This window comes from Rhamphochromis sp. 'chilingali' (assembly GCF_963969265.1).
Source record: "Rhamphochromis sp. 'chilingali' genome assembly, chromosome: 17".
Classification (NCBI taxonomy): Eukaryota; Metazoa; Chordata; class Actinopteri; order Cichliformes; family Cichlidae; genus Rhamphochromis; species Rhamphochromis sp. 'chilingali'.
Window position 1 is genome coordinate 6,741,457 of NC_137944.1, and position 14,903 is coordinate 6,756,359.

The following is a 14,903-nucleotide window of genomic DNA, read 5'->3' on the forward strand; positions in this document are numbered from 1 at the left end:
TAGAAAAAGTACAAACTGCAGTTAAACTAAACATGGTGCACTCATAAAAGCAATTCTAAATTAAGAGTTACTAATAACAATATGCACATATGAAGTTAAACTTGCCAATGTAGCTTGCCATCACCAGTGTGTGAATGTGTGTGTGAATGGGTGGATGACTGGATATGTAAAGCGCTTTGGGGTCCTTAGGGACTAGTAAAGCGCTATATAAATACAGGCCATTTACCATTTACCATTTAAACTAATAATTTCAACATTTATAGAAAACAGTTTAACATTCAGATATAAAAAAGCAAGAAATTGGGCTTAAGAGCACTGAGTATATATAAAAGTGGATGTGTATAATCTCTCGTATTAAAACCTCAGACTTTGGCTGTCACCATCTTGAGCAAGAAGTGGAAATCTGAGAAATCCAATAGAGTGCATACCTACTGTAGTAGCTGTTACACAACTTCAAGGGACTGTCTTCTAAATAAGTGGGCAGGTCACATGTGAAACTTTGAAAATCTCAGCTTCGAGCCAAGCGACTGAAATGTGTACCAATGAGAACACAGGATACAGGTGATTCACATATGACATTGCAGTTAATGCATTAGGGTTAACTAGAGGCTACCAGAGCCTGGTATGTCCACCAATGACCAAACAGCTTTAATGCGAAGCCTGATGAGCGAATTACTTCCTGTGTGGCTGGAGCTTTAGAAAGCGTGTAGGTTTGAAATTCCCTTCTCTTTTCATACACAGAGAATATGTCCATCTCTCATATACAGTCCGTGATTACAGCTTGTTGTTAGCTTTCAATATCACCTCAGCCTCATGTGGCTGTAGTAATTATGAAAATATTGCAAAGATCAGATTTAGAATTGTGCAGAAGCAAGAGAAAAATACAAAACACAAAATAATAAAAATATAAAAGATATATTTACCATGGGACACAAAACAATATTAAGGAGAAGTGGTAAACACAGACCTCCTGAATTTTCATCTTACAAGTTCCATCCTGTGTTTACCCTCTAGAATTAAAAGAAACACAATTTGTCCCTGCACTGTCAACACAACGCAAGCCTGTCCTTGAGAACCTTTGTAGGGCCAAATAATCAAGCTCCAGATGGATTTTTAGGCATTTAATTTCGTAAATATATAAAAAATTCAAAATCCCCCCCCCCCCCCCCCCCCCGCTCCAAAAAACCCCTTACAACATTAATTATGACCAAACCAAAGACCAATATTTGTTTCTACTGTTTGTTGTTTGTTATTTTTCCATATTTCTGTGACTCTGAGTGACATATGTTAATGTAACCATGGTGACAAAGGTCTAAATCATAAATCCTAAAGTGTTTTTTAGCCTCAAACACGTGAAAAAGTCTAACAAGAAAATTTCCCTGCTCATGAGCTCCGTGGATAAACAGGCTTTACATGCAGTGCAAAAAAGCCAGTCAAACAGCGTCTTAGTAGAAGTTGAGGGAAAATGCACAAACGCACCAATTTAATTTGCTTTTGAACTAAAAAGTACGTTCTAGTACTGTTCTTAAATACAAATCCACTTGGCAAGCGGTCAGGGAAACCACATTTCTCCCTAGCAACCTATAGTTACTAGGATGTAACCTGACCCCTGACGAGTGTCTAAGCCTGTGTGAGTGGGGCTTCAGTCATCAGTTTCACAGGGACTACGAGTCCCCTCGCAACTAGCCAAGTATTACTGCTTTTACTTTTTATTTTTATTGGAAGTCACCAACTGGAGGGTAATGTTTGAGCCGCAGTAGAGTAAAAACCTTCATATGACTAGGAGAAAATAGACCAATGGCATTCAGAATTTGGAGGCTTGCAGATCATTGCTGCTTTTTAAACGTAGGCAGCAGTCTGAGCCAGTCTGCACTGATCAACACAAGTCATTTGCAATGTGTCTCCTTGCAACAGGGAGCTCGACTCAACAACTTAACTGGTTTCCAAGCTGTTGTATTCCAATCATAGTCCTATTTAATAACAGTTCCTATCAGTATCTCTATCATGCAGCAACTGTGTGACTACTTGTGGAGAGATTCCTGAAATTCTGTTGTATGAGCTTCTGGCTGGTCTGTGAATTTAACTAGTCAGTGTGAATTTCAGTTTAATGTGAATTTCTTGTATGTGGATGGCAATAGATTCCTAATTTTTTGCCAGCTTATCACAGTTAATCACCATATTATCACAAACAGTTTGCACATAACAGCCAGCTCGAGCCCATTTAAACGCAAACTGAGAGCAGAGTCATTACATTTATTGTTGTTTTATCAGCACCTTGATTTACCAAAGTCCCAGACCTAGTTCCTGTCCTCAAAGAAACCTCTTCAAAGGTAACAAGACTCCAAGTTCTTTGCACATGGTCATAAGAATTTAATTTGTGTGGAATCATACTGTTTTATATGAATGGCAAAAATGTCAAACCTTCAGAATACAATGTCAACACTCCCGTCCTGTTTCCTCATGCTTTTCAGATTCTATACATTTAAAAAAGGAAAAACAACAATTTTATATTTCACTAAATAACAGAGAGGTCCATTTTAACGAGTCAGTGTATGTAGAGCTCTTTGGAGCTTTGTCTGTACATGTGTGTTTTGTTTCCATGGTCTCAGATGAACTGCTAGATGGCGCAGTGGTGTCATATTGTGTTCATGTTGCCCAATGTGTGTGTTTACACTCAGGCCTGTGTGTTTAGGGGTTGACGGGGGGGAGCTGCATTCCTCCTGGGTTAACTGGCAATAATTGCCCACAGTGGGCAGAGGAACTCGTGCCTGTGTAGTGGGAAGAGTGGGGTGAAGGGGCAAAGTGTTTCAGCCAATGCAGAGAACACTAATGTGCATGTGAAAGTGTGAAAGTGTGTCATGTGACACTGGGTAAATGGAGTGTTGCTTATGGGTTTTTTTAAAAAAATTTACTGTTCTGATGCAGTATTGATTGAATCCGATGCTAATTATTTTACTGTATATTTACTGTTGTTTATACAGTGCTGTGATCTTCAGCTGTTTTCAGTGCGTCTAAAATTGTGCTTGTGAGTCAGTATGTTTCCACATGGATGAGTGAGGGGTTGGATTCTGTGTATTGAGATGTTTGCCTGTTCTCATCTCAGCCTTGACGCTTGTGTACTTGTAAATAGGCCACAAGCCGACATGTGCGCCGTGCCATTGTTCCTGCATTTAGCCTCTTTTCCATCACAACCCTGCTGCTTGCTGACCTGTTGCCTACTTACCTGTTAACACACACGTCACCTGGCTAGGCTTAATCCCACATGGGAGTCAGATTAAAGGATAGATTTGATGAAACACTATTTAATTTTGACAGTTTCTATATTTCTGTGTCCACTGAACTGAAAAACATGTTTTCCGTGCATGCATATCATAGAAAAATATCATTGTTTTCTTCTTTTTGTTATTAGTCGTAATGCATTTCTGATCCACATATGTTTCACTATATGAAACATCAACACTGACTGCGAAGCACAATGAATGTGATAACAGATGAATTACACAACTCTAAACCTGACGCCATCTTGAAGGATTTACCTACGGCAGCGTATACAAACACAGGCATACGAGTTCACGAGTTCTGACAATTACAGCCTGTCTTAGCAAAACTAAGTAAAAAAGGAAGAGCAAGAGTGCAAGAGTGGAGTGACAGTTAAAATAAAACTGCATAAAAATAGACAAAATGTGGAGTGTTATTCTTGCTGACTTAATAAGAGAAGAAAAGTTTAAAAAAAAATCTGCTTCATGTTTTAGTCAGAGTGAAATGTATCGTTAGGAAGCAGAAGGTCTGCATCAATTTGGCAAATGTCTTAAAAAACTAGTCATTAAGAAGAAAGTTGGCTCACAGTGAGGGAGAGGAGCTGAAATGGCATGTTACACACACTAAATAGACTGAGGGGCTAAATAAAGATTATTTTGAACTGTGAATCATGCAACACTACTCTAGTAGAGTCCAAGAATATAAAAATGAAGCTGGAAATGAAGCAGAACTGTCTGCGTGTAATAGATCAATCCTGCGTAGTCTGCACTTCAAAAGTGCAGCTTTCAGCTTGAATCCAAGGGGTTTAACAAGAGGTTTGCATTAAATAATCCTTCAATGAAAATCTTTTGCACTCTATCTGAAGTGTGGAACCCATGGACATCACCAAATGCTGTGTTTCTTCCACTGAGATGCTCTGCCAGGCCTGAATCCACCTTCGATAGCTCCATCTCTCTGGCAAAGTCTAACCTGGCCTTCGTCTTAATGTGTAACCTATGTTTTGCACCTTAGTGTAAACCCTTTGTATTTCCATTCATGAAAGTGTTTCTTGACTCTAAACTTTGTTTTTTCAGCCTAATAATGGGGTCCCTCACTTTGACCTTTTATTTAAAATTACATTGTAAAGCTATAAAATGCAAATTTAACACTTCTTTATTTATCATATGTGTGTGTGTGTGTGTGTGTGTGTGTGTGTGTGTGTGTGTGTGTGTGTGTGTGTGTGTGTGTGTGTGTGTGTGTGTGTGTATAAAACAAGGGAAAGATGGCCACAAAACTGCTTGTCAGTCAATTATCTAGGGGTTTTCAGCCTCTGAAAGTGAGGGTGAGGGACTATGTATAGAAATATTTTCTATTCTTACATAGATTTTGTTAAACTCCTTGAATCAAAGCTGAAAGTCTGCACATCAACTGCATATTGTTGGATTTAAAAATCTACGGTAGCAGTTTGCAGAGGTAATGCTGCAAAAGAAAATCATATCTTTGGCCAAATTATAGACTGTAATTTTACTCCTTAAATAGTATTGCCTATAATATATCTTTTTTTTATAATGTACATGTCTCTTTGTTTTGTTGGTTAGCGTTGGATGTAGCACAATCAGATTAGCAGTTGCCAGCTCAAGTTGTTGTCATCTCGAGAAGCTGTAAACACGAGAATCTTTCCCATCAGTACCTCTGATGTAACACGAATGCCCACTGGGAGATGGTGTTAATTAAAGGCCACAAAGAATAAATATTTAACAAACTACAATATTAGATCATTACTTCTTTTTTTCAAACAAATCCAGTTCCTAATAGTGAGCCACACATGATACTGTTGAAAAAGGCTGGATGTTTAGTTACTGGCGTAGTTACAAATGTCAGTAGGTTTGTGACTTGCTAAAACAAAGAAAAAGCTTCATATGCGCCATGAGAGTTGCTTCAGAGCCTGCAGGAGAGGATGTCATCTAAAAACTGCTATTATTTTTTCAAAGTCACCAAAACATTCAGTGTAGTGAAGGGTGAGTATGAGACTGTATATTCCTTCGGCAGCCAATACGGACGTGAAGAATGGATCGACATGACAGCACACGTGATGATGCGTTAGGTCAGCCCGTTGGTTAGTAGAGTGGGAGTATCCGTGATCATGCAAGCACATCAACAGCCATCACAGGAGGTTCAAACAGGGTGAAAGGTGTGGCACTGACTGGACACCAACTTTCAACTGGGACATACTTACGAAGAACACGCCTCCCTCCACCTTCCGGGCTCGTCTCCCTGTCACCTTAGCAGAATGACAGTTTTTATTCATCACAAAGCTTTTTTTCAGCATCACAATATTTCCTTTAAATAATGTCCTGCTATGCCTGACGCATAATTCTACATATTTCTAAAAGCTATGGAGACAAACGAGAAATGTGATCAACGTGCACAAAATCTCAGACAGTTTTGCAGGTGTACCAGACTTTTGGTACACAGTCTACTCTATGAATAACGTGTCACACAGTCTGAGAGTGATCCCAGAGCAAGACTCCGGTGCTTTGCTGTGATTTGATACCAGTAGTGTTAACTGCCTGGCCTCTCTGAGCGGGCCTCCAAACCCAGTCATATGGCTCCTCTGCACTGGGGACTCAGAGTAACTATAATCACTTCCAACCCACTGATGTCTGTGATGGCAGAGGCAACTGTATAAATAAAGTTGATGGTGATAAAAAAAAAAAAAAGAAGGAAAAAAAGGAAAATCCTCAGTGTGATTCTGAAGTGGTGCTCAGCTTCCCCCTTTATATTTTAATCCCGTTAGAGCTTCCCAGATCATGGATACCCCGACTGGTATCCATGAGTCATGTGTTATTTACATATTACAGCCTGAGAGACATCCCTTCTACCCACGGGGAGCAGGGGTGGGGAGAGAAAAAAGGTGAAAGAGGGTGAGAGGGGGAAGCGGTGGGAAAATAAAAGCAGTGAGAGTGTGAGCAGAGACTGGCAGGGTGAGGCGATCGGGGGGGTGCAGATATTTATAGATAAGGTAAAGGCCAGTGATGATGCAGTCTGTTCCAGCACCGGCAGATATGGTAACATGGCAGAGTGACCGGACACTGCCAGAAACAGCAATGCTAACACAGGGTTTATGAGGTTTGGTCTAAGAATCAGGCCAGTATTATCACCCAACTGAAAATTATGCATCATGAAATAACGTGCACGGTATTTGGTTAGTGTTTGAGCATTTTTTATGCCACACTTTGGGTATGATAGTTGAAGGTTTGACAGTATAATTACTCATTTATGATTTATTTTGATCTTGTCTAAGATAAACGTGTAAAAGAGGCTTACAGGAAGTCACGGGAGACAGTGACACAGACCAGCCTGGCATCACTGAGTAGGGTATAAATAACACAGACGTCTTTTATGTGTCGTCACTTTGCATTTTTTGTAAGTTGTGAGTCATTTTACATCATTAACCTCACACAACCTCTCACCACAAGCCTAATTTTAGTCTTTTAACATAGGGGCAGGGGCGTAATTTCCAGACCCAACCAACATAACCCCCCCCCCCCCCCCCCCCCATTAAAATTATGAATTATCTTGCATAAATAGGCTGCTGATTTTCTTTACTCATTTCAGTTATTACCAGCAAAATAGTTGCATGTTTACTCATCTGCGAATTTACCCAGATGTATTTATTTATTTATTTAGACAGAGATGAATGTGAGCACAAAGTTACGCTGATGCAGGGTGTCAAACATCTCTGGGACAAGATCTGACCAACCAAAATGTCCAATTTATCTCCATTAATAGCTTTGCACAGAGCAAACATTACAGAGGAGGGAATTTTATACTATTTTGTGCATGTTGCAAATCCGTAGGAATGGATTACATCCTTAGCATAAAGTCCAAACTGCTAATTTATTCAGTTTTACAGCCTCCTTGCTGACAGATGGCACCAAACTGTGGTTGTTAAGCCCAAGAAGTTGGACTGATTTACTGCAGTAGCGTTTCTTTATACTGAATGTGGAAAACCTATGATGTGTGGTTGAACCTGAACATAATTGCCAAAAACTATTTCATTGTCAGTTTGCTAGTTTGGATTGTTTTTGTTATTTTGATTTTTTTTAATGTGAGCATTTTCAGAATGTGCTTAAACGTCTTTACAGTAAAAGGAAACAGCAACAAAAAGTTTATTAAGCTGTATTTTTCTGGTAACTAGTAAGATAAAAATTGGACTGTGTGTTTCCCACAAACTAAAATGAGTTTGACCTTGCTTTATGATCTATAATATAGAAAAACTAAAGGTATAAAAAGTGTAGAAACTGTGTGATATTTACTTGCACAGTGATACATCTTTGTGTTCATACAATACTGGAGGATTTAAAAATTGTTTGCAGCATTGCTTTAGACCTTCCTGTATTTTAAATAATGACAACAAGTTAAGATAAAACCTGTTCACCACATTTAAACTGTTTTCAAATGGATTAGGGTTGAAAAAAAAAACCCCTCATTACCTGCCTTTGGACGTGTTCTGTTTCAGCATAGATATAATGAAAAGGTCTATCAGTGCTATTTGGTTACACTTGTCAGACCATTTAAATTATTTAAAGAATTATTTAATATGACACGGTAACATGGCTAAAAGTGCACGACTAAAAAGAAGTAACACCTTCCAAATATGACCCTTTATTTGTCCTCCTATATATGTTCTGCTTAAAGTTCATTTCACTGTGTTTGATTACTTATCACACCACCTGATGGAAAACGAGATCATAACCAGATGGTGATTTCTTTTGTTCAATTAGAAAGTTCATTCATTGAAATAAACTCAGTGTAATCTATTCGGTGCAGTTCCTATGATAAATAATCACATACAGTTTTCTCTAATGCTGTTATGTAGGTATGTGCTCTTTCAGATGAATGCATTACACGGTAATACGATGCGGTAATATTTAGACAGATAGCTAAGCACTATCATTGGGACACATGGGGATGCATGTTTACAGTCCGAAAATACACCGATGTGGCCGCATTAATCTTCGAGCAGCACAGATTACTCGGCTTTTAGACACTTTTAGCTGAGTCCTTTCACGTTAGCTTGCATTTCCTGTGAATACATAACTCAGTCTTTAATGTTTTTCTTCTTGCCCTTATTCTTCTAATCGTACGAGCTTACTAAATGCTTTGTTAGTTACATTACAGTTATGCCCTCTCAGAGTCACTCGGATTAGTTTAGCAGCCTGGTCCGTGATTCCCTGGAAATGGTACAGTATGTTCTGTTCAATATCCTGCAACGCTATAAACAGAATCAAAACCTTTGCCAGGGAGTGTGATCTGATCCCTTTTAATTGTAAGCTGAGATCCAAGCTAAACATTTACAAACTGGAGTTTTCATCTCGACAGTTTAATATAAGTCCAGGCTGTGGACCTAGCGATCAAGTATAGCTGCAGTCTGGTCAAGCAAACTTTGTAATATATTCGAATTGTTCATTAAGAGATTAAAGCATGTGACTGCTGGCTTTCTGTGTGATTTCACTACAGTACATTTGTTTAAATCTATTATATAAAACATCCTCTTGACATCTACCAGGTCATCATCAGCCCATCTATGATTTGGGTGAAAGGTGCGGTTCATAAAATCTTTGTCTGTTAGGAATTCCCAAATGGAAACGCTTTGAGCAGAACAACTCTAATTATGTGTAGGAGATTTATTTTGATAGGTCGTATCTTCTAGTTTCTTAAAATGTGCCTATGTAGCATGTGGCAACTGCAACCCTAATGTTAGACAGGTCGACTGTGACCTTAGATTTATTTGGAAATACATCATTACAAGGCATCGTGTGTATTGCTGTCATTAAATCTTGTGTAAATGAGCCTGTGCACCCACGTCCAGTGAGTGATCATCATTATCAGCTTGCCTGCCCAGCTGCTAAACTCTGGCAGACACAAGATATTAGTTTTTTCTTCAATTCATTCATGACCAAGGCAAAGGATGAAATAGACTCTGAACTCATAGTCTGTGGACCCCAAAACACAGCCAGACTCACAGTTTTCCTGTCGCTCCTGATTCCCAGTCCCCCCCTTTTTATAAGGTGTGCTTAAAACCGCACGTGGGCAATGTCAACAGCTGACTCGAGAGAATAAGCTGGGCGTGGGGGGGGGCAGCAACAGGGTGGAGAGAAGGAAGAGGAGTACAGAGGGTTGTTTGGTTCCATGTGATTGTCTCAACCGGCAAGGCCTTCGCGCTCTTGTGATCTGGAAAGATTACATAATAAAAGTGGGACACATGCAGTTCTGGGTGGAGAGTGAGACTTACTGGCTTTGGCTTGGCAGTGAGGCCCAGGTGGTCTTTGTCAAACTCTCTTTTCCCCTCCCATGATCCTGCGCTGTCGCCGTTGGACGAAGGGGCAACTTTGAGCTCGGCGACCTGTCCGCTCATCACCTGCACAGGCTCCAGACTCATTTTCACCATAGAGGATCCCTCTGTCTGCACTCCCAAAGCTATCCAGACTACTCTACCTTTGGTAAAGACACTGTCCTCCGCTCAGGCGAAAAAAACAAAGAAAAATGTTTAAAAAACACAAGCAAACACAGAATATGTCCCGCCTCAGTCTGTAGCATTTACGGAGACTCTTCTGTCACGTTCATTGGTGATTGGCTTACTAAAGTGGTTTGTTGGTGTTGCACCTGCCCTGAAAGTAGTCCGAGTGTGAAGAGCGAAAGTGTTGACTCTTCACTTGTCTGTATCCCTCGTTCCCCCCACCCCTTCAAGAGAATTACTGCTCCTTGCATCCACTTCCACACAACATGAAATACTCATTCACAACCGTGCTCCTCTGTGACAGCGTACATGCACACACGCGCTGTCACACATACAGTCTGTCCTCGGTAAGTATGTTGCGGGCTGTGCAGCAATCCATCTGCTGCTACCTCTCTGCCTGTCTCTATCCCCTTGCTCCCCTCTCCCTCCCTTTCCCCTTCCTCTCTGTCCCATTCAATCACTCTCTCGGCTCCCTGGTGTCATTCGTTCCCCTCCTGCCGACCAATCACAACCCCACTTCCTTATTCAGCGCGGCCCCTCCTCTACACCCCCCTCCCCGCCAACAACACCGTCCCTCGTGTGTTGACGATGCAGTTTGCCCCAGAGGCTCATGGGATGCTCAGGCACACGGTAAGTACACAGCAAAAAATAGCCTAAGTGATGAGCCATTTTATCCAGTGGCGAGCCAGCCTGCTTTTTTTTTTTTTTTAACCACGTGACTTGATTGGTGAAGGCCAATCAGGTGAAAGACTGGACAAATCATTAGAGAAAAAAGTGGAATTATCATATTATAACACCAGCTAACTCTGTGTTTTTAGAAACATGTAAATAGATTTCGACTTTTTAAACAATAACTACTGGGGTATAGCGAGTATAAGAGGCAGTGAGGGAGGGGGTGTTAAGGGAATGGGGATAGATTAGCCTAAAGGTAGCACATAATGGATGTAACCTTCATTTAAACCAAGGTTGCACACTCAGTAAAATTCAGGCCCATTAGTGGCTGTACTCCTAATAACACAGCCCAGCATCGAGCTCAGTGCTGCTGTGGTTTGTTGCTGTATTTTACACACACACAAAAATTACAAGTTCATAAATGTTTTAGGCTAAATGTAAAAAAACAAAAAAACAAAAAAACAACCAAAGTATTACAGGTTTTAACTTGGATTTAGAAACAAATATTACTTTTTTTTTCTGAATTCACAAAAGACTAACAAAGAAAGTTCACCAAAATTTTGTCACACAGGGCCAGATTTGTGAAACCCCCAAATATGATACCTCACAGGTGACTTACAGAAGTTTCACTGTTTTTTAAACCCAGGTGCTGTCACTTCATTTCAATATCAAGCACAAAAAATAAGACTTGCTTTAAATATAACGGAAATGCATATGCAGCAGGGTCAGAGTCTGAGTTCCCACCTCGTAGATACACTTTTCTCAGACAGCCATGAACATTTTCACACTTTTCTCTCTTGTTTAAACACTCAAACCTTCGTGGGAATAGAGCAGCTGCGAGAGAATTCAACATTAATCAGTCAATGGTACGGAAGTAGAGGAAGCAAGAAGAATGAGTTGAGTAAAGATTGACTTATTTGACTGTTTTGTTTCGCTTCATGTGCCTTATAATCCGAAACATACGGTAACTTCTACCTTCCTTTACCATGTCCAGAAGTCCAACTTTTTGTGCGATGGTTAGCATCTTCCTCTACCTTTTGGGTGTTACTGCAGGCGATGGGGCGGTGCAAATGTTTAATCGACATTTTTGTGTTTGTTGGGGACTTACAACTTACAAACATACAGTACAGCACTTCAGAGTCACACTGCTAGCAATGAAAGAGTCATGTAAATTTGACAAGATGAATGCCTTCCGTACTGTAAGGAGACACGGCAGGAGAGTGATTGACAATGGTCTACAGCCAATCAGAATGCAGAACACGATGCGCTGTGAAAAAGGGTTAGGGTTAGGGGTTAGAAGAAAAAGCATGCAAAGTTGCACAAAAAAATCAGTGAAACAGTGGGGCTGCCAGTATAAGAGCTTCCAGCTTCATCCAGAGGAAAGACCGAGAGTATGGAGGGACCCGGAGTATAGGTGATATAGAGCAGAGCTGTACAGTACTCACTACTGTTTCTGACTCCTCATCCTCGCCCTCTCCATTACGTCACCTCTTCAACCTCCTCATCCACTTCAAGTTCTCAACTTACCAAATGGTCATCTGCTCCTTGTGAACTCATTCTATTGTAGCCTTTCCCTTAGTGTTATTTAACCTTTGCATTAATACATTTTGATCCAAGAAATCGGTGTTGCTTACTCCTTCTTTAACACTGTATACTAGTCAACATGTGGTGGCCGGTGTTCTAGTGATACCTGGACCAGTGATCACCCTTTAACTGAATAACTGGACATATGGCTGATGGGAGACAGAGGATGGAGGGACAACAGCTGAAGGAGTTTTCTTCACAACAGTCATAATAGGGTTTTTATAAAGCTGAATACCATGTTATATTAGAAAACCCTAACAATGAGACAAGTGAGTTGAAGGGTTGATGCCAAACTCTTAAGTTTAATACGTGTGTGAATATTTCAACATGTTCATGCTCTGTCAAACTATCTAACACTTGCAGATGTTGCAGTTATACTCTGTAATGTGAGCTGGACTTATAATGCAACTTGCTGTGAATACGTATATTAAAAAAGCACCAGTGTTGCTCTGTCAGTGCTAGTATTTATGCTGAAAGGACGTAGTAGCTCTTTTTTCCTCTCCTCATCCATTCCGGTGCACTCAGGGCCATCCGTGCACAACACGACAGAAAGTTCCTTGGCAGGCCGGTCCATCTAACCGGTCTCAGGGTTGTCAAACATAAGACCTTGAGGCCAGAATCGACCCGGGAAGGACTCCAATCCAGTCCACTGGCTTTGGAAAATGTGAAATGAAACAATGACCTTTGCGTGGTCTTTGTGAGGACTTTCTTTTAAAATGTCACCGACATGCTGTTAGGACCTCAAAGCTGACTTGTCTCACAGCTCCATCTGGTGGCTGCTCAGCAAACTGCACCCCCCCTTCACCGTGACCTCTATTGCTGCAGTGTGATTCACGGTTTCTCTGCTGCTCCCAGCTTGTGTGTGTGCACATTTGGGCTGTTTGGCTTTCCACTGAGCTGAAGCCTGATGCAACAAGGCTCAGAATAGATTTATATCGATCCGTGATGGATGGCTAGGGAATGAGTGATGGAAAAAAAAAGGGCGAAGTAAGTGGAGTTCAAACCGAGGAGTGAACCAAAAGCAGAGAGCTGATAATATCGCTGTGATGGGTTTCTGGGGCTTCTGTCTTTATATGTTTCCACAAATACAGAGTCCTGTAAAGATACAGGCACTAAAACAAGCGCATAAAATGTGTTGTTTTTGTGTTTCCAGGTCTTACAGAGAGCAATCCGAAGCTCAAATCTCATGAGTCATTTCATCGTGTTCCATTATTTGTCCTCGCCATCCAGCTGAGTGAATGAGAGTGTGCGGATACCGGAGGTGACATTAATTTTTGGAGTCCTAAAATTTCCACGCTTATGCATCAATACGTGGAGTGAAGTAGCGTGTTTTGTGTACTCGTATCCCTGCGCTTTGGCCTGGGCACGGTTACCATGAGAACAGCATGAATGGTGACATCACTGCAGCAGTGTGACATCACTGCTAGATGGTGACTCATGCTTATGTTGTGTGTGAGCATAAGAGAAAAATGGAAGAGAGAGAACGCTGAAATGTATGAAGATGCAGTCCGAAGGAAACACCAAAACAAGAAGTCACTCTCAACATCCACGTGTTTTATTCTATGTAACAAAAATAATGACATTGTTTTTGTTCTAGGAGTCTAACAATATTGAAAACAAAAGAAAAGCAAAAAGTTATCCAACTGGACAATCAGACATTTATGTGAACATCAAAGAGAAAGGTTGAATTTAATTAGATCACACAAAAGAGCACAAATGAGCCTCCGTCAAAATGAAGCATTTATATTCATGTCACGAGCTCGGTGTGTACGTGCCTATTACAACCGCAGCAGTCATCACAACGCAATCCTGTCCTTGGCACGGCTAGCTTTCAACGTATTTTTGAGTTGGGCATTGCATGACAAAGTAACCACAAAAACAAAAGCCTCTTGTGTCTGCAAATCTCAGGGCTGAAAGTAAAAGTGGCTCCCCAGCTTCGATGTGGGGCTAATTAGGATGGACGGTATCTAATCAGCAGCGGACATCAGCACACTGTGAAGCCACTTTGCGAGCCAATCTGTTCTAATCAAAGCATTTGACCGCATATTGGTCAATAGAAAATTGGATGATTAACCAAGCTGATGACAATAATGTAGCAAGTCAAAACAACAAAGCAATAAGCACCAAAGCAGATAGACCGTGCGGTCCTGTAGTTCCTAACTTCACTGGTTTACTTAAAAACAAGTCCAAAAACATCTTCCAGAGAAGACAGACAATCTAGTTTGAATTATTTTTGTGTATCAGCTTTCAATTTACTCTGACTGCAATTTTGATTTTGAAAAATGGGACAACTGAGTTGAAAACTGAGATTTGGTTTACTTAAATCTGCAGGTTTCATTTGCACTCGGGAGCCTTATAGTTGCAATGACAGGTTTTTTGGATGTTGGTTGCAACATCTCATTATTGCAATACTAACACGTAGTATTATCGCCAATAAAGTTGCCATGGGGAACACTGTAGGAAATACTTATTTACAAATACCCAGTGTACAGTTAGCATAAACTTAGAGCTAGTTTAGTGCTAGTATTTGAATGTTTAGATATCTCAAATACCAGCAGCAACATCCTTTAGCTGGTTAACAACACCAGTCTCTTCTCCAAAGTTCCCTTAAACAACATTGTTTACAATCTCTAACCTATGATGACTAATAAAGTTTGCAATTTGGAATGTAAACTCTGTAGGTTAGCTTGTTTCTTGACTAGCAATTAGCAACTAGCTAAAAATCTCTATATTCTGGGAGAGGGATGAGAGCTAAAGTAAAATTCACTTATAGTTTTTCCATTTTTTCCACATATACTCATTACACACACACACACACACACACATACATATATATATATATATATATATATATATATATATATATATATATATATATATGCTGAAA

General features: G+C 40.3%; 1 protein-coding gene across 1 annotated transcript in view; it reads right to left on the reverse strand.

The window, feature by feature from the left end:
- Positions 1-10,165, reverse strand: part of nt5c1aa (5'-nucleotidase, cytosolic IAa) — a 48,527-nt gene extending 38,362 nt beyond the window's left edge. The window contains exons 1-2 of the mRNA XM_080863961.1: positions 9,536-10,165; positions 5,474-5,518 (exon numbers count right to left, since the gene is read on the reverse strand). Of these exons, the coding sequence (XP_080720087.1) occupies positions 5,474-5,518; positions 9,536-9,691 (201 nt within the window). The 5' untranslated portion in view covers positions 9,692-10,165. The remainder of the gene's footprint in view (positions 1-5,473; positions 5,519-9,535) is intronic.
- Between the last annotated feature and the right edge of the window lie 4,738 nt (positions 10,166-14,903).